The sequence below is a fragment of the Coptis chinensis genome, chromosome 8 (assembly GCF_015680905.1).
Source record: "Coptis chinensis isolate HL-2020 chromosome 8, ASM1568090v1, whole genome shotgun sequence".
NCBI lineage: Eukaryota > Viridiplantae > Streptophyta > Magnoliopsida > Ranunculales > Ranunculaceae > Coptis > Coptis chinensis.
In genome coordinates, this window is record NC_141463.1 from 93,224,740 (window position 1) to 93,245,476 (window position 20,737).

The 20,737-nt window shown below is 37.2% G+C and overlaps 3 protein-coding genes across 16 annotated transcripts in view; all 3 read right to left on the reverse strand.

The window, feature by feature from the left end:
• Window positions 1-129: 129 nt before the first annotated feature.
• Window positions 130-3,478, reverse strand: LOC147484500 (non-specific phospholipase C2-like). The gene is given in 4 exon segments (XM_086580341.1): window positions 130-534; window positions 646-679; window positions 682-824; window positions 2,029-3,478. Coding segments are annotated over 4 exon segments (1,563 nt in total). The 5' UTR covers window positions 3,113-3,478; the 3' UTR covers window positions 130-232.
• A 1,103-nt stretch (window positions 3,479-4,581) lies between these two features.
• On the reverse strand, window positions 4,582-11,240 carry SMG7 (Telomerase activating protein Est1). Its single transcript, XM_086576204.1, is given in 9 exon segments — window positions 4,582-5,172; window positions 5,414-5,593; window positions 5,727-7,676; window positions 7,767-7,999; window positions 8,672-8,794; window positions 8,883-9,149; window positions 9,151-9,483; window positions 9,804-9,915; window positions 11,099-11,240. Coding segments are annotated over 6 exon segments (2,952 nt in total). The 5' UTR covers window positions 9,876-9,915; window positions 11,099-11,240; the 3' UTR covers window positions 4,582-5,172; window positions 5,414-5,593; window positions 5,727-5,752.
• A 1,460-nt stretch (window positions 11,241-12,700) lies between these two features.
• Window positions 12,701-20,737, reverse strand: part of LOC147484502 (actin-related protein 2/3 complex subunit 2A-like) — a 33,867-nt gene continuing 25,830 nt past the window's right edge. For 3 of the 14 annotated variants that reach the window (XM_086575499.1, XM_086575496.1, XM_086575501.1), the window contains 5 exons: window positions 15,454-15,586; window positions 15,270-15,361; window positions 14,208-14,264; window positions 13,161-13,232; window positions 12,701-13,052 (listed from right to left, as the gene is read on the reverse strand). In XM_086575499.1, the coding sequence (XP_086431625.1) occupies window positions 12,996-13,052; window positions 13,161-13,232; window positions 14,208-14,264; window positions 15,270-15,361; window positions 15,454-15,586 (411 nt within the window). In that variant the 3' untranslated portion in view covers window positions 12,701-12,995. Of the gene's footprint in view, window positions 13,053-13,160; window positions 13,233-14,207; window positions 14,265-15,269; window positions 15,362-15,453; window positions 15,587-15,841; window positions 15,920-16,328; window positions 16,499-17,429; window positions 17,638-17,724; window positions 18,467-19,286; window positions 19,354-19,584; window positions 19,859-20,157; window positions 20,557-20,737 lie in introns of those variants that run through there. The other 11 variants (XM_086575500.1, XM_086575502.1, XR_015203540.1 and 8 more) reach the window with 11 other exon arrangements.

The following is a 20,737-nucleotide window of genomic DNA, read 5'->3' on the forward strand; positions in this document are numbered from 1 at the left end:
CATTGTTTAAAACCAAAACCTTAAATCAAGAGAGAGAATCAGATTGAACGGCCCAATGGCCCATACAAATTGTGTATGCAGGTGGGCCGACATGGTTTTGTTTTCCTTTGCAAGTTACGTATGTTACTCAATAAGATTCTACTTCATATCGTTTTTAAAGAGGAATCATAAGTGCGTTTATGTACAAGTACAACGTACATTTTGGTATAAATAAAGTCCTTAATTATTAGTCTTAAGGGGGTGGAATGGAGGATCTGGTGGTGAGGGATGGTCTCATTTTGACAATTTGTTCTCCATCAACACCCATTCTTTTAGCGGAAAGTCCAGCCTCAAAGAATCCTTTCAAAGCATCTTCCATGTAAAGTTGCCCATCCTTGACACTCATTTGCTTTCCTATCTTTTCTGGGTAACTAGTTAAGACGTCATGACCTTTTAATACTGCTGCAAGCTGCATTAACTCTTGTTGGAACTCACTTAAATTTGCATTTTCATTAGCTTCACTCTGTCTGATCCTCACTGGAATTGGAAGTTGAGCTGCATGTAGTATTTCAGTTCATAAACATATCAAAGATTCGAAGTTAATGTCGAAATCAGATTAACAAAAGAACTTGTACATAGCCAATTGATACAAGAAAAGAGACTAACCTGGGCAATCAGTTCTTGGTTGGGCCCTTGTGAGGACAATGCCCTCAAAGGTTCCGCCCATTGGTCTCTTTTTGTGAGGGATGGAGAGGAGAGGTTAAACACTTTCCTTACTGTTGCTGGAATGGATGAGTGCTCAAATTCGGACGTAGAGAAAGGTGATCCATTTGGCCCATGAACCACTGCAAAACTCAAAGAGCTTTTAGGTCACTAGTCTGCTAGTCCAATAAGTAATATGTTCAGAATACAATAAATTGAAGTCCCCTTATCGCAAAACTGAAAGTTTGTCAGATCTTCTAATGAATAATGATTAAACTCAATATTGTCAACTTAGTTCATCTAGCTGCTCAAAATCGAGAAGTTACTTATGGTTGAAATAATGAAGAATTTAAGAGAGGAATTTATTGGAAAAAGAAGGACACATAAACCAACTTATTAGATGAACATCTCTAACCACACTAGAAGCTAAAGAACTTATCTATTCGCCAACACAACCTCTAGACTAGTTAACAAAATGTCAAAAAAGCACTCTGTTTGGTTAATTTGGGTCTTTTTAATTTAGATTATGCTAAACCTTGGCTTTAGCTTCCTAATATTTCCGGAAAATATTGTGTGGACATGTTGACGGCACCAGTATCCTTCTTATCTTGTATTTGTATTTGAAACTAACCATAGTATTAAAAATGAATTTAATTTGGACAGTACGTGCTAATCAACCACTAACCAGTATCTTATCTTATCTTGTAAAGGCCAAAGGAGTAACCGGCAGAAAAATGGTTGGACTATAAAGATTGGTGCTAAAGATTCGCACCCCCAATTTTTTTTTTCAGAAACTCCACTACCGCACCTCCTAATTCAATTACTGAGATGCGTATACTCTTGCACCCTCCATAAATTGAATCCTAATTCCGTTACTGTTACAGGGGCAGTTGCAACAATAGAATCTCCCTAGACTGCTAGATCCTAGTTCCGTTACTGTTACAGGAGCAGTTGCAACAATAGAATCTCCCTAGACTGCTAGACATATATGCTTTAGCATGGGCTTCTAATTCACTAATCCTATTTTTAGTAGTTATAATCTGGCTATAGACCTATAACTCTATAAGTTATAATCTGGCCTGAGGCTATATTAGCCAGTTGTGGCCTTTGAGAAAGGCAATGTACGTGGTCTTTAGCTCGCAACATTGTGTGGGGGCTAAAAACCCTTGGCACTAGACCAGCCACTAGAGGCTAGGCACCCACACCTAGCCAACTGGGTTGCATGCGACGAATATGAAAAATGGAATTTTCTCAATTATTGGTCTTTCCACATCTATGATATGGAAAGGTGTGTGAATGTGTGATATGACACCTAATTCGATTATTGGAAGAAAAAAATTCACGTACCAGTACCCTTGTCGATCCAAGGTGAGACCATAATAGTAGGCACCCTAACACCCAACCGATCAAACCTAAACAAAAATGGTTCAGGTCCAACAATACCATCCGGGCTAGGAACGCCACTCACTGGCGTTGCAACATGATCATAAAACCCGCCATGTTCATCGTAGGTAATAATAAGCAACGTTTCATTCCATTGAGGACTAGCTCTCAATGTCTCATAAACTTCCTTCACAAACATCTGGCCTTGATACACATCATGCGAGGGATGATCATCGTTCGCCGGTGTCAGTTTCGAGTCCATATATCTTTGCTCCACCACTACATAATTTGGTAATTTGGCCGCCTTGGCATCGCTCTTAAAAGCGAGACCATATGGATGGAATTTTGTTAAGTACTTAATTTTTCGCAAACTTTGGTAAAATAGAGTTGCTGGTATGTTTTGGTAATAGATACCAAATGAAAGGCCAGCCTCGTCGATTTGATCAAATATAGTCTTTTGAGGATACCCTTTGATGAGTAGTGAAGGAATGTTACTAGTTGCGCCATGGGAAGTACCCGAATGCACGTAGAGTCTATTAGGCTGTGTAGAAGAAGGGACTGAAGCAAACCAACGATCAAAAACCGCGAATTCTTGTACAAGAGTCTTGTATACAGCCACCATATCGGGGTCAAACCCGTTCATGACACTTTGGGACATGTTTGTTGAATTACCCATTGAGTAAGCCTGTTGTGCAAAACCATTCATGGGTGGAGGAGAGGCAGAAGTAGTATTGGAACCAAAGATTTGTTCACGAATAGCTTGAAATGAATGACCAGGATCTGGGTCTACATAGTGTGATTGGTCTTTGAAGAAAATATGTGGAGATGTGTGATCAGTAGTGGAAAGTGGATTGAATTCAGTACCATCGACACCATTTATGTTGGGATTGAGTTTTTTCATCCAACCAAGCATGTGGTCAAATGAACGATTTTCCATTACTAGGACTACCACTGTTTTAATAGGACTTGCTGCATGGCTTGGACTACATAGAAGAAAATGAACAAGAAGAAGGTGTAGGGTAGCCATTAAAGATATCTTGATAACCATTTTTCTTGCATAGGGAGAGGGAGACAGACAGAAAGAAGGATATAGGTAGAGGTAGAGAGATGCGTTTATGCGTTTCTTGATAAAAACAAGGATTGGTTGGGGTGTTTGTATTCACTGCGGCTTGAGTGGAACCCGTGACATTGTTTTTGACCTCTGCCTTGTGCTAATAAAGAGATCAAATTGATCAAAATTCAAAACCATGTCCACACCTGATAGCTGACCACACTCGTCGCCTATAACTGGCCACAGCTCAAAGTTTTTGTTGTTAATTTGACAAATGTAGCCTTTGGATTGCAATCACGTTCACATATTGGAAATTTAATTGGGCCTTTGAATAAAATAAAACCGACAACAACAATATCGGTGGTATGGAGAAGAAGTGTGAACTTGTTAACGTTCTCTTTAATTAGTTTTTTTTTAAATGATAGTAACTACCTGATTACCTTGTCATTAGTCGCCATTATTACTCCAGGAAAACATCCAAGATATAAATGTGAAATTGCGTGATTCAAAAGGCAGGTACAAATACAATTGAATGCGACTCTGGTGCTTTTCAAGTTTAACGCTAAACTACTAAAGTATTAAACAGTTAAACTATCGTTTTGTACGAGTAAAAACTGCACGGGAAAAACTAAACTTGAAACTCTTTGCTTTCCTGTGTATTCAGTATAAAATAGACTTACAGACAGTCGTTGCATGCTGCAACTATCCATCTAATTTTTAGAAGCAACTTTTCAGAATCGATGGAACATATTACGGTCACACATCCTCCATGTCCATTTGGTTGAGACGGCAAAAGAAAATCAGAAAGGACGAAAAACTACAAATTTGACTCTAAGAATCACGCACGCCTCAACAATTTTTTCCTTAAACGTAACAAATATTGACGTCCCCTTTAATGAAAAACCCAGCACCTTGGCTTTTGACTCCAGATATCAAGTTCACTCGGCATCCTTCTGTCCCAGGCCAAACAACTACCAAAACGACCGTACAAACGTAGACTGAAATTTGGGCAAGTTTTTCAAACAATTACGCGTGATTCAGGATTTCCAGTTTGTGTTTCATCAAAAAAGGATTCTTCCCAGCGTACCTAAATAGAATTTGAACTGAACATATTTGAGAAATGTTCATTGTTATAGATTACTTTGAGGCTTATATTTGTGTGAAGTCAAACAGTGTAATCTCACATCTCTGCTCCCATATTCTTTAAAAACTCTATGCTAACCCCCCAAAAAATTTCTATGTTCAAACAAACACAGCTGGAGTTAAGAACATACTCTTTATCAAAAAATAAGTTAACATACTCAAGAAATGAACCCGACTAACCACACACGAAAATAACTGCAAACTTAACATGAGATGTCACCCCAGTAATCATAAGACACGTATCACAATCAATCAACAACAAATATCTTCAAATGCAAAGACATCAATTGCACAAGATAACATACGAGAAAGCAAAACCAATGTAAACATAATCAAATTTATTATATATAACCACAGACAATAGAGGTCTGCCTTTAGGCCAAATTTTAAGAAAGACGATTACTTCCACACCATCATATAGTTATCATACCAGGATAACCAAAACCACCAGGTTTTGCCTAGAAGGCAGAAACAGAATCCGCTGTAGACCGAAGTACACATTATATAACTAAACATATTTTGATGGAATATTTATTATAGTCATTCTGTGGCATCAGACTTCACCATATCCCAGCCAACCCAGTGACATTCAATAAGCACTTTAAACTTTAAGCAGCAAACATGCACTGGTTATCTAGCATATCCACAGCCACTCCGAACTACTCTCTGCTGGATTCAGCTGTGACAGTAACAGTCCTACCACTTCTTGGAAGGTTCTGACTAGTAGAATAGCAAGCAGTTTACTCTGATCCAGTCAAGTTCTAGGAACTACGGAGGCAAGCCCGTCCAGTAACTTGACACCCTTCTAATAACCAGCATCCACATAAGAAAAGCCACTACTAACTCTTCCATAGATATACTCGTTACCCCCCTTCAACTTTTCTATTCCTTTGGCCTGGATGCTCGGCACCAAGCTGCACAAATAAGCACAGAAATTAGCTAACACTCTTGTTTAAAAACTGTCCTTCCAAAAGTCAAGACAAACGGCACAAAGGGCACTACTTAATGGTTGCAAAAAAAAGTTGTTGTAATAAAAGTAAAAACAATTGTCGGAGAGGACCATACAAAACCGGCTCAAATACATTTGTCATGCCCAAATTTTACAACAGAATGCTTATCTACAACTGCTGTATGTTCAAGCGAAAACAGTCTCACCTGTTTCAAAGGCAGGTGCCTGCAAAACTCCATTACCATTCATGCTCCAAAATAATTATGATAACATTGACAAACGCTTCAAATGAGGAGTTCAATCACGATATGTGCCTCTGCAGAACAATCACCAACACAGATTCTTGACACTCACAAGAGTGGAACAAAACCGAATCATCCATACTGCTGTCAGAAAACCATGACAAACGGTTCAAAAATAATTTTCAGCAAATTTGCAAGAAATCATTAAATTATATCAGTGAAAAACTCAAAATTAGAAGAGAATGGCTAATCAGATCAAAACGACATGCATACTTACCCATCTATGCCCTGCAGTAGTGGATCTCACACGAAGAAACGGCCTGACCACAGGGACTGTCCCTGATACTGCTCCGGCAGTAGAGCAGACTGCTGATTTGCTTGCTGGAGCTGCTGCTGCTGTTGCTCCTGGTATATTTTCAACTGCTCGAGAAGCTGGTAATCTTGCCAGTTTTTCTGGTTTTCATCTTGGACCGCCATAGTCGGAACTTGTTTCCCAGGAAAAGGAAAGTTGATAGTACCAGTTGTGTTACTCTTGCCATTCATGACATGTGGATACATTAGTGCCGGGTGATTGATAGAATTGTTTGGGGCCATGCCCATGGTTGACGACAAATTATATCCATCAAGCCAGCTGTAATCATCAACTAGTTGATTCTCATCCCTAAAATTAGATCCATTTATGAATTCGTCCAATTGCTTTGGAGGAACATTGCTGAACCCAGGCGGAGGACCAAGGTGCCTAACAGGCCTGCTCACAGGGTTCTTTCTCAAACTTGCTTGCAGGGCAGCAGATGTGTTCAAAGTCATACTATCGGTGTTACCACCTGAAGACATAACTGAGTCAAACTTGGATGGTATCATAGCTTCAGGGGCTATGATTTGATCAGAAAATATACTGTTCACAGGGAGATTAACAGGCTTTGGAAAAGGAAGTGAATGTGCAGGTGGCTGAGAAGACCCAAATCCATCCTTTAACTCGGAGCTTGTGACAAACCCATTTCCCGCAATGCTCAAATTATTAACTCCATTAACTAGATGAGCTTGTTGGTCCACATACCAGTTTGAGGCAGCTGAAGTAATTGGTAGCTGATTTTGAGCGGCAAACCAAAAGATCGAAAGTGGCTGCTTAATGGCATCCAAAGTGTTTTGCAGGCTAACATTGTTGATAGGAGCTGAAACAGATCCAGTGTAACTTACCCATTCAGCTTTAGGGCGATTCTCACCAGGCTCAATAACCTTGTAGGTGGTCGACTTTGGGGCAGGAACAGTATCAATCTTCTCAGCAATTGTTGGTTTAAAGACAATCTCTTCATCATCTTCTTCTCCCTCCATATATGACATAACACTGGGAGGCACAAGTGCACTGTTCCTCATCTCTACTGGATGATCTTGAGATATACCATCTGATATACCCATCTCAGATGAACTAGTAACCAAGAAATCATCCGCACTTTCAGGTTCCACCCCAATTACGAATTTCTTCAGCTTCTGATCAAAGTATATATTTTTCTCATCAATCTTAACAACATTCGTCAGCGCCCTTCCTGCAGCTAATATCCTTTGGACACGGGCCATCTTCTCCTTGCTTCCACCATCACCACCAGTGTGTTGCTTTCTTGAAAAATCCAAAATCAGCTGAGCAGGAAGAAGCGGTAAGAAACCTCTCAATTCAAAATCCTCCCACAACGCGAGCCGGTTGTCTGTTTCGCCTTCATCGTACCGGCTCATATTAAAGAAACAGGTCTCATCCTCATCCTCCGCAACAGGCACAAACCTGCTTGACATGAGCTTGTTCAGAAAGAGTGTACATTGATTCCAAAAAAAAACCCTAGCAGTAGCCTGTTTCTCGTGCACATCACTGCCAACTGCAATATCTGGACGACAAGCTAACCACTCAATGAAAACCAGAATGCCAGGTAAGAGATAGCTTGATGAAGGATCATTCAACTCTATAGATCTCTTAAGTATGTGCCCCATAAACTCAAAAGCAGCACTAAATGCATTCTGAACCAAAACTGAACGCTGTAAGATCTCAGCATACGACTGTCCCTCGGTTTCCCTGTTCACATTATGAACAGTGAATATGAGAATTGCGATGAGCCTGACTATGACAAGTCCATTCTCAGCAGCACCTGTGCCAAAGTTCAACTCCTCTTCCGGTCCTGAGAACAGAAGCTCGCGCAAATCTCTGCTAACCAATGAAAAGATCTCTTCAAACGTTTCGAGACTGGAGAAAACAGTACAAAAAAAGTTTTGTTATAAGTTTGAGTCTGTAAGTGTGAGTAACAAAACATAATGTAATACGAAGATGATGTACCTTGTGCGTGTGAAAAGAACGCCATTTAGTCGAACAAATCGAACGCAAAAAGCTTTCAAAATCTCAGGTGTATTAAGTGTCCTTTCTTTGATAGAAGTGACTTCAACTTTATTATCTTCTGGAGGATGGACCGTCTCTCCTTTCCCTCTTCCTTTTACAGTCTTTCGTGGAGGCACCGTCTTGACGGAAGACACTTTGGAATCCCCAGGCAACTGTGAGTAACTCTGCCGATTCTGTAAAGCACAGATACGTATAATCACACTCAATTTCATGACTAAAAACATGCAATAAGCAAAGCATCGATTTCATGTGGGATAGTGGCGTAATCTATCAACCCACTGGGAGTCTGTTTTCTAATCAGATAAGACGCTTTCCATTAATAGCAACTAAAATATAACATGAAGCTATGCACCTCCCTGCATCTTGAACTAACTACAAACCTTACATCCCTGATAAATGATTATGCACAAACTGGCAACGCTTCTAAATGCCAAAAAAATAGGAGATGAAACTACCCATCATGTTTAAAATCCATAAAATTATTACCACCTTATGACAGATGTCAGTACCTAGCACTACCGAATCTAACTTCTCACAATCAGAGTCTCACTCCGAGAGCGTACTCAGTAAACTCACTCGAAACAAGAAACCTTCAAGTTGTTTACAAAATCGCAGCTAGCTTGGTAAAAGTAAAATTAATCGTAGGGCATGTCATAGTAGAGATGAGATATTTCTTGCACTGTATTGGATAACAACTACCTCAACTGATATCAACGTTACTAAAACAGTAAAATGCATATTGAGAAAAAAATTGAAGGAAGACTAATATAGTTGTTGCAAGAGTACATGACATGGAACTATTTTTCATTTTTTATGATAAAAAAATGTACATCAAACAATTGTACCTTCTCAAATGCAATAATTAGATTGTCTCTTGCCGTTGTAAAAGGACTATTCACAGCCAAACTTCGGAAGTAACGATAAATTGATCCCAGGTCATCTCCTGAATAGGAAGCCAATATTGCCAGCTGAGAGAGCAAAAAAGTTAGCTGTGATAAAAACTAAACATACTTGTACGAATGACAGTTCAATAAGTGGACAGATAAAAATGTTAACCTGATGATGAGGGTTGCCACTTGCAGGCCAAAGCGAAGCAGCCTGCATGTAGTAACTTGAAGCGGCTGCATATTCACGAGTTTTGGAGTCACCCTCCCCATATAGACCTTTGTAGCGTGCAAGGTCTCCCAAATAAATCAGACAGCGGTGACATGACATCAACCCCTTCTTCACCTCAGAATGTTTATTTCCATCCTTATCTGGGACATTCACATTCTCGGGTCCTGAGAAATGACCAAGAGGCAACCCATACTTTGATCGGATTTTTCAGTATTAGGTCGTGATAAAATCCAGTAGCTTCTGAAAGAAAAGTTTTAAACTGAGAACGGATTTTCTTAACTCGATCAGGTCTGGCAGGACCTTTACCCCCTGGTGTGGCAGATCCAGAAGACGCTAAAGCAGCACTGAAATGAGCCCTCAACTCCTCAATTCTCCTATAATGCAACTGCCACAGAGCATACTCTATTTCATGTTGTTCAGAAAAAGCATGATCCTCGAGGATTATGGCTTCATAATTCTCACGCATCTGTTGCCATGCATTGGGGTCCGAGGGGATTCTTGCTTGGGCAGACTTACGACGCTTGTTCTCCAACTCAATATTCTGTACAAAAGGATCAATGACAATGAGTACCAGTAACAATTTCATACACAAAATAATAATAATAATAATAATAATAAGTTCATCCTCAACTAAGATCCACACCAATAAACAATAAAACAAAAGCAACAAGTACATATAACATACTAGAGATCTTATTTCTTTACTGAAACTTATTAGTATCAACTATCAAGTCAAGCCCTAATTGGATAAATTAATTTCAGAACAAATTGCAGCATCTAGGATTGCCATGTGAAACTATTCAAACTTCAAAGAAGAAACACATTCATTCCACTCAACACATACAAAATAAACAAATGTACCTTCTTGTAAAGACGTTGAACAAGCTCCCTTGATGGAGGAGCAGCCAAGTTATCCATTGGAACGGTCATCATCCATCAAATAAGTGTGACAAATGCTTCTCCAGATCACAACCTTCAAATAGACATGCATATCATCTAATCAGGGAGGCCCACAGAGGTTACCAAGACTTTGAAATATACAGAACATTAAAACTGATTATTTTTGTTCGAAGCCAAACGTCCATCAACTAGAACATGAAGCTTTGGCAATTCACAAGATTGTCAAAAATAAAATTTCGAATCATTATCATATTCTATATCACAACAAACAAAACAAATAACTTAAAGCAGCAGGCCAATGATTACCAAAAACAGAAACAACCTTGTCCAAAAAATTAGAAGGATAAAGTATCCCAGTAATCATGGTCATATTTCATTTTGAGTAGGTCTAACAAGAACCCCAGTATCCCACCAGAGGAGTACAAACATACTTGAAAACATCGGATTACATAAAAAGAGTCGATTAATTGAAATAAGAAAAAAGGACAACACAATGCCGTGAAAACCTGCCTAATACTACAAGACAAAGTGATTTGATGCAATACAATTTTGCTCTATGACCAACTATCACTGCATAAACAGTAACTCTTCTGGTAACAGCTTGTCTTCCCAAAAGAATATCACTTTTCATATCGATTTAATCCTAAACTCCTACCAACAGATTAAAGGTAACAGACTTCTACAATTTCACATATATCAAAAGTCCAAAAGAGATGTCCTATACCAAATTTCCCCTCATCTCAAATCATACAGAAAGAGAAAACGAAAACAAACAAACATGCGATCCTTGGATTACAATGAGTACAAAACACAACCAAAGGAAAAGTGAAACACCTTTATCTATCCTCAGTGACTACTCCAGTGCTATTATTTCACCAAACAAAATATTTTATTAAACACGATAACTTTTCTGCTTTAACAATTAACAATTATCACCATCAAAAACATGTTACCTTCAATCTAACACTCAAAACAACAAAACCCACCTTTTAAAAGTCAACATAGCTCTAAACATATAATCACATGTATACTTTTCCAAATTAAAGGTTAACACCACAATAATATCATGATACCGACAAACAAAACACAAAACATTTAAATAAATCATGATCAAAACCTCATAACAATCTAAACTAACCAGATCAAAGAAAAACTTGAAAGAAAACTTCAATTTCATCGTCAATAATATCAAATATAACTAACCTAACAATATTAACCAATCCGATCTACTATAAAGATAAGGAGATAAATCGTACCTGAGGAACGAGATCTGAAGAAATCGATTGGGGTGGGGGGGTGTTTTTTTTTTTCTTTTCTCTTTGGAGAGAGAAAGAGAGGGAGAGAGAGAGATGGGTTTGTGTTATGAGAGGAGAGATGGGTTTGTTGTTGGTTTGTTTGATTTGTTTATATTTTGGTTTAATTATTTTGAAGTCCAGTCGGCGGAAAGGAACCTCCCCAAAAATCACGAGATGACTTATCCTATTTTTAACATACACCCCTCGTTAATTTTCTTTTTTTAATCAAAACTATTTGTTTAGTTGAATTTTCTAGTTTTATCATTTTCATATTTTAAGGGCTTTTGTGTTAAATAACTAAAATAAGACTATCTAAAAAAATCTTTTTTTGGGATTCTCAACACGTATTATTGATGTGTTGTCCACACTTAATTGGACTCTACCATACTTAACTGGACTCTTTGACGGGTTTATTGACTTACGTTGAGCCCGAATCCGATGTTTCAAAAGTGGACAAATAATTTGGTTATTCCCTCCCCCACACATTCACTCATACAAAGTTTATAAGTCACTATGAACATTGTCAGAAAATTTAGTTCGTGTTTTAAACGAAACGTTTCAGGAAAAAAACGAAAAAAGAAAGGAAAAAAAACGTGGGACATAAAAAACGGGTTCAAAACGTATAATATGTAAAAGAAATGATAAAACCGATGATAAATAATATAATAGATAAAGAGTTTGATTTTTTATAAAAGTGGAAAAAATAATAGGCACATAAAATACAAATAATAATAATACAAATGAAAAAAATTCAAATACATGAAAATATCAAATTATCATTACTCATTCAAATGTTATCAGTTTTAGATTCAGTACCAAAACACGACTCTAAATAATATATTACTAATTATCAACCCTAATGGCATGATTAAATACTACAAATAAGTTAATAACTTTAAAATTTCCAATTATTTAGCAAAATAGAATTGTCTCAATAAGTTAATCTAACGCCCACTCTTCAAAAAGGTAAACTCCAAAACCCCATTTTCTTCTCGCATTTTCTTTTAGATTATTTAAAAAAAAAATTAATAAAATTTTAAACGGGAGATTTTCAAAATCTCGGGTTTTAAACATTTTTTACGTTTAAAACGCGTTTTTTTGAAAAACCCAGGTTTTAAACTAGAACAATATGCTTTGGCAATATCTCGGGTTTTAAACGGGTTTTTTTCACCTTTGTGATAATGACTATAAAGGAAAATGGAGAATTTTCACCTTTGTGGACTAGAAAACACTTGCCCAATGCAAATGTGACAATGACAGTGACTTGTAACTAAATCACAACGAGAGTAGAAGTTGCTACTGAGATTGTCATTGAGTTGTGAACTTCGGACGAAACTTTTTATTCCGTCTCATGTGTTATTTTATTTTTTTTTAAAAAAAAGTTGATTTTTTTTTTCTTTCGAATGGGATGTTTCATTCCGTCAGACAATTTTTTTTAATTTTACATTCAAACGGAATGTTTGATTCTATCAGAGGTTTAAAATCAAATCTGCATTGAGCAACCTTTTATTGTTTTTCACCACAAAAATCGCAAAGAGGAGAAATAATCCTACGTGGAGGTGGAAAAAAGTGACTTGCATTGGAAATGCTTTTAGGAATTGAAAATAATACATTCAATTAGAGGACATCTTCTACATAAACACCTAGACGTTTGTCTCAATGTAATAGGGACATCAGAATTACAAAATTCTTTGAATGTTTTTCAGGCAGCAAAGACATCTTGAAATTTATCATGAAGGGATTGATAAAATATTATGTCCATGATAACTTGTTTTTGTAATAATCCCGGGACCTTGAAATTGATATCGGTTGGCCTTCAAGATGATGAATGCAGAAGTCCATTGAACAGCTGTAAACACTATACTTTCAACCTTCCTTCCAATAAGACTAGGAAATTGAGTTGGAGCGCGAGGCTCTACAAACAAACAAACAAACACACAAATAGAAGTTGATTAGCATTTCTCAGTTCTCACAGATTAAACAAGGAAATATAAAAGCATCTCCTAGTTTTTCTAGGACAAACCAATCGCTTAAAAGATTCGCTTTGTGCAGTTCTATTCGACCCCTCAGAATCAAACTTTGCGCGATCCAGAGCCTGTTGCAATATAGATTTAGATTATTGTTGGCGACTTACATTACTTTAGTGATAACTGAGGAAGAAATGCATGAAATGACTCCACCATAACCCCATGGAATTGAGCCAATCAGGTTTAAGCACTTAACCCAGAAATCACCCGTGCATACACACGTACGTGGGCATCAGATTATCAGGGTGACTGAAACATACTTATTGGCATATTCGATTAAAAAACAAAACTTAGCTAAACAAAATTAAATTATAAAGAACGCATTTGTTGCAATTTGTGGACAAAATATTTTACAACAAAGAGGCAGGTTTGTTGCAGGCTGCAGCAGCCAAAGGATTTTTGCAATAACAACTATTTTTCAGGGATAGTTTGTGGTCTATCTTATTATATAAGTAAACATTGTACACAGACAGGCAAATAATGGCATTAAGGGAACCATGACACAGGAAAGACAGTGGAAATCAACCGCAGAGAAAGAAATGTCACTTCAAGATGCGAGGAACATTAATGTTGGTGTTAGTCCTATTGTTTGGAACGTGACATTTCCTCCCCCCTGTTAGATCTGGGGTCCTTTCGTATATAAACAATGTTATGCCACATGGTATAGTGCTAGGTCTTACATATACATACTAGTATATGAACCAGTATATGAACCATATAGCAGGCTCACACAAAACAGAGTCTGCGGTTGGTGCATGGAACTAGAAGTAAATAAGATGGTATACTTATGCTCAATACAGTCAGCTTTTTGCCGTGGATAACCAGTGTTACCATGAAGAGCGAGTATTTTCTCTAAAACAGGTAATTTACAAATCAGACTAAGTGAAAGAGAAGGTACAAGTACTATTAGTCTGGCAACATACAAGCGTATAGACGTATAGTTGAATGATTGGTACTGAAAAGACTAATTGGATCACAATATACGCTATATGGTACATGAGAACTTTGAAGTTCAAGTAGCAACTGGAGTTGAAAAGGCCAACCTGAATCAATGACTCCACCCGACGTCTCATTCTGGTATGCATAAAACCTTCAGAGCACTGCCAAGAAGGGAAAGACAGGTAACAATTGCTGAGAATAGTATGTTTTAGTTGCATCTGATATATAACACTACAATGAAATGGGAGCCCTCAGCACTCTCTGTTATTCGTAGAAAGAATTTAAAATAAAATATAAAATACATAAATAAGTAATAATACAAACACCGAAAAATGCACTCACTTGCATAGTTGCATTTACAAATTCGGAATTTTCTTAGAATATGTCACCAAAATGATTCAGCTAAAAACTAGATCCTCAAATTTTGAATTATGACAAGCAAAACATTAACAATCTAAAGCTTTAGATTGCTTCCCTTAATCAATGGTCTAAAATGAAAAATCAGGAGTTTCAGTTCCCCAATTTCCCAAGCAAACTGCACAAAATCAATTTCTAAAAGTTTCCTACGAAGCGAAAGCCTTCAGCATTCTGAACACTCTCAATGCCCGAATTGAAAGGCTCAATAACCCAAACACCATTAAGAGTGGTCCAACAGTCTCGATTCCACTAATTTTTATTTTTATTTTAACTTTTTATTTTTATAATTATTTCTTTGGCACAGTATCAAAAGTATGTTGTAGATCTGAAATGGGAACTTATGTACCACACCTAAGATCAGTCGTCTTCCCTGTTTTATGATGGCGTCCCTTGGCGTGCTTCCCAGACTTCTTGCCTTCCTTTAGAGCCCTAAATATGCACTTAAGTCTAGACCCCTAAGGGTTCCACCATCAATGGTGTGGAACATGTCAAAACAATTCTATTTGGCTTTTTCCGCAAATATCCTCTATTCCTATTTTTCCTGTTTAAGAATTTTGAATTATCAGTCTTGACTTCTCAATGCTGCTGGCATATAGTAGCGTAACTAATGCAATTCAACTAATACAAATTTATCAAAGGAAAATACTCCTTGTGGACAAGCCATGTAAAACAGTAAATTAAGAACTTGAAGAGCAACTGAACAAGCGAGATACATTGACTAAGAAGTGATTAAAGAAGAGAAATTTCACCTTGACATGATAACTAACGTATGCATGAAATGTTAATAAACTCCAAACTGTTCTGTCCAATTTTCTGCCTTCCACATGATGGGCGGAAGTCACTGCAATGCACAAGGATGAAAATGACACCATGAGACTGCACACCCGCGTGTGTGTGATAGATAGAAGAGGGTGTCAAGCTTCTGCTAATTACCAAAAGTGAAGAATCCTGCATTTGCAGATAATGCTTGAGAAGGAGCCCCTTCCAACTCTGGAGGTGGAGAAGGAGACCAAAAACATGGAGGAGTATTGTTGAGACTAGCACTGCGCCTTGCTTCGACAAACTCCTGAGTTATTATTTACCACCTGAGAAACTTCTGATATAAACTAAGGCTTACTAGAGTATGTTACAAGGATGTAATAGCATTATCAAGTGAAACTACCATTTTTAGTTGCTCTAGATATATTAACAATGAACCTAATATCACTTGGGGATGCACTTTCCATCATAAATCTTATGCAAGGAAATAAGCAGACCCCATATAGCATTACATTTATGGGAATCTGAGTATTTGGTATTAATGAAATTGGTAATTATTTAACTGCAGGAAAGAAGTTGCCAGAACCGTATCTACGGAGTCCTTGAATCTCATGGGAAACACTACGGTGACTTTATCGTCCTGCCATATTATAGAAAAATGCACTCAATCCAACAATCGTGAAATTACATATACACAATAGTTTATCTTTTTTTTTCCACGTTCTTCTTTTAGCTTACTGTTACTAAATTCAAGTATAACAATAACAAAAAACAAAAACAAAACATCCAAGAACCATCAGAATCTATTAAACTATCAGGAAGTACTAGCTCGCTTCTCTCAAGCATATAGATATCGCGTACATGACAGATGGGCATCCATGGGGGGGAAATGTTGTCCACATTGATCTGAATGAACTCAAGCATGAACAAAATGTTTGCCACACATGAATGGTCATGAGTAGTGATTTAATGCCAAGAAGCAAGAGCAAACAAGCTTTATTTAGTAAAAGAGAAAGAAACTTATTTTCATAAGATGAAATAAATCTTACTTCGGGAACAAGGAAGAAAGACTCCTTTGGACGGTGCACAAGAGCAACAAGCTGGTCTATATCTGGAGCGACTGTCCTTGAAGCAAGATGCTTTAATACCACGCGTAACGGAGCTCCTAAGATCACTTCTCTTAGAGATGCAACTTTTATTAGTAGATCGTACTGTTCGTCTACACAAACAAACAAAAGATCATTATACTGCCACATAAAAGGCCCAAACAATAAAAGATATAGTCATTTGAGAAATTGTTATAAAGTAAAGACGAAAAAAACTGATGTTTTAGAAAAAAGTGTCGTGTGTAAAATGTGGTTATGTGGATTATATGTTCAAAAAGAATAGAATGTACATATAGGTACCTAACTGCTTAGGATTATTAGTTATTACCTTTCAAGCACACAAATGCTGCCGTCAAACACACCCACACACACCAGTGAGGCAGTGAAATTTGTGCATGTTGATTTTTTCTTCTCCGGAACGTTATCTACAGAAGGTCAGATGCTTTGAAATTACTTCCAAGATCAATACGTGTCAAATACATAGGAGACACTCACAATCTATATCTTGAAGATGGTGATTCAACAATCCCAGAATAAATGCGAGACCCAAACTTTGAGTTCAGTTCTTTGGTACATTTTCCTTTTTAAGTCGTCCTCCAAATTGTCAGTTTTGTGCATAATATCTTCCTATAAATGAGAATATGTGTATGACCGTGTATCTATTTGTGTATGTACAAATCAGTTTAGTGCACTGACTCTCTAAGAGTTCTATTTGATACGACCAACTTAAGGATGAAACAAAAGTTAATTGCAGTGACGCAAGGACTATTATTTCCATTGATAAGGGTATGGTAATTGGTCAGACTACAATAAAGACACTTATTAGCTTCCTTGAATTGAATTGTAATCCATGACATCTATTATACAAGTTGGACGTAGAAGAACCAGAAATAAATATAAAAAATATTAGGATTACGGTTTTAAGAGAATACCTACTGTCTTTATCTTTTTAAGTAGGAATGGTCAAACTAATACATTACGCACTACAATCTTCAATGTTAAAGCAGAGCAATATCATAATGGCCCATGAAAAAAAGAATGTACCTTCATCTAGGGGAAGTTTTGCGAAGTTGAGTTTCATGGTGAGATTATATCCATCTTTTGGAGGATCAAGAATTTGCACAATTACACCGTATGTCGCTTTCACAGCTTCTATGGCTCCAAAAGGAAGGCCGCCAAAGAAGACAGTTTCTGGAGGTGGAGTTGGCAATGACATTGATAGTTGCATGAACTGGGGATACCTCGTAGCCACCTGCAGAGGGGAGGGCGGGGGTAGTTAAGTGAAAATATAAAACTTTGAAGTTAAGTTGGCGTTTGATGTTACAAAGTACAGACTTACGTGCATATGGTGAGCATCAACACTGCAGAGTGCCAAAAGCTGTTACTTATATATAAGTTAAATAGATGAAGATTTAAGATGTTCTGGAAGAATGATAAATGAAAGCATCTAGACAGATAAACAAATATTTCCTCATATTCTCTTGCTAGGAGTTCATGAATCTGCATTTATACCAATTCACCATGGCTACTTTAGCCCAAGTTACAAACATGACTAAAAGAAAATAAAGAACCACATCGTTCAAATCTCTATACAAAATCAAATCTCTTCCAGATGAAGAAACGACTACACCAAACTAATTACATAGTTTCACCCTAAGCTCAACAAATCATTAGTGTATGTTAAATGAAGATCTAGCACCGTGCATATATGCATCGAAAGTTCGAAACAAGCCAAACCAAAAATGATACCATAAGCCCCTGGACAGTTGCTGAGTAGATCAACGTAGGTAAGAAGTGGATGACTATGCATGTTTGATAATTATTATCCCGGCAAACAGGATTCAGTTAGCATTGCGAATTTGAAAACCCCATTTTCTTTTTTATCCCCTTATTGACCACGGTTTGAATTAGTGAGATTGTGCTTCAAGAAGGATGTTTGTAGCCACGTTGACGTCGCTTCTGGCCTGCACAAGTGCATGTCTTGCCGAGTTCCTGTCAAAGCCCATTGAAACCAGTGTTGCCATGGAATTGCCAGATGGCTTCACGGTAGAAGCAAGAGGAGCAGCAGAAGGATAATATCCCTGAACCAAGAAAATTAGTTTGTGATTCAGAAGGAGAGAATAATTAATTGTAAGATGAATGAATTATTTGTGGATGGTTTGGCTGTGGAAACAATAATGAGGTTGTAGGTCAAAGGTTTTCCATCCTGGACCATTGTTAATTTGTTACAACTTATAAGGATAAGCATGACTGAGAAGCAGTAATTAGTCTAAAGCTCTTACATCTTTGGATAGAGAAAATAATCATGGTTCTACGGCTATCGATTTTCTTCCAACAATATTGAAATTGTTTAGGGCATGAGATGTTGATAAACATGCATAGGCATTTAGGCTCTCAATGGGCCTAAATTAAATAGTTTTCTCGAACATAAGTTTTAATTAAATAGTTTACCTATAAAATTAACTTGTAATGATATTCATGATCTTACTATTTATGTCATATCAAATCCACATCTAAAACCCAGGGAGCAAAAACTTTAATAAAAACTACTTGGATAATATTCGTCATCTTACAACTATGAATTTGCTACTTCTGCTGATTTAGATTTTTTAAGAGTGCTCACAATTTTTCAGTTTAATAAAATATTGCGAGTATATCAAAGCTTTCTTGTTAACAAGCCAACAACTGAAGACTTCCAAGTTCCAACAAATCTACTAAAGCCCAAGATGAAATACACATTCGCCCCTGAGTAAGCAATAATACAAAAGTACAGAAGTATGGAACCAGACATCATCTTTAAGCTGATGATAAAGAAAGTAAAAGGTGACTTCACATAAAATCAAAGTCACATAAATCAGAAAGGCAACCCATAATTCTAAATTGAAAATAAAAGAAGTGCACCTTTAAAGAATGCCAAAGCAACAGCCTCAAACAAGGATGGGACTACCACGGAGAACAAGATAAAGGCCTGCACAACAGAAATGATAGACATGAAGACTTTGATTGATATAACTAACTAGTTATACCACCATTAATATTTTAGTAGTAAAAAAAAATTGCAAGGCGGCATAGACCAACGAGGGACCATGATTCGCATAGAGGTTCTATTGTCTACCAGTAGTGAGAATATGAATTTTCAACACAGTGAACATGCAAAAATCCAGACAAACAAAGGACTGTGTGGGGGTAGATAACTCACTGAGTATTTATTGGACCCAATTTGCCTCTCAAATACCCTGAAGCAGTAGAGTAAATACAGTCCAAACATCAATGCCAATGTCGATGAAATGGCAAAGACAGACGCAAATAACCTCCAAAGACGACGCCTCCTAAAGATGTCCTGTCAAAAAAAATAAAATAAAAACTCAATCCACAGGTAAAGAGATCTATAAAGAGGAGTTTTTGTGTACAAAAGAGATCACAGTGCCCTGGAATGAGCCTAATTGCAGCTTGAGTTGAAGAACACAAACAAACTGCGAAGTGGAGGAAAAAACGGAAAAAACGACATGAAAATCCTCGTACTTCACACTCTTCTAAAATTCTAAAACACAAACTTAATAATTAAGAACTCGACAACAATGCATTACTCATTATAAACAACAACCAATAATCAAAATATATACCAATCATATATTTCCAATCTAATCAATACCCAAATCTCTAAACACAAATTAAAGTCCCAACCCCACATCCAAAACAAAATTCAAACAAACCCCATCTCATAAAATTAATAAAAAAATCACTACAGAAAAATAAAATAAAAATGGAGTACCTGATATGATAAACCGAGTTTGCAAGAAGAACCTCAAACTCCAATCAAGATCGTAAGAAGAGCAGATGCATAACTGGAGCATTATCTGACAACATGTAGTATCTGCTAACAATTAGACCAACTCCACCGGTTTCGGTGGATACATCCTTATATTCTCATTCTACAGTGGAGAGGGTTACAATAGTGAGCGCTAGAATGGTTTTGACTTCTGGGTATGGGACGCCACTCGAAATGGCTTCTGGTGTTTGACGCCAGGCTAGTGAGAGTGGCGCCTAGTGTAGTCAAACTTTCAAACGATAAGGATTGTGTTCCATTGGGAGTGGGATCATCTGCTCTCTTCTGTGGCCAGACCTGAGCCACCCTGCATATTTAGTTGCATATACATGGTGAGAAATTCAGCTGCAGGTAGAGGAATACGGTTATGGGGGCCATTGAAGGGAGATTTTCATGGTTTTAGAGGGGTATAGAAGGGACCATTTGAGTTGATCTTAACAAAGATTGCATAATAACCAAATTGATACAAAATCAACAGTAACTATCACCTCACAAAAGTAGAGCTTTTGGCCGCTATTTTGTGAAT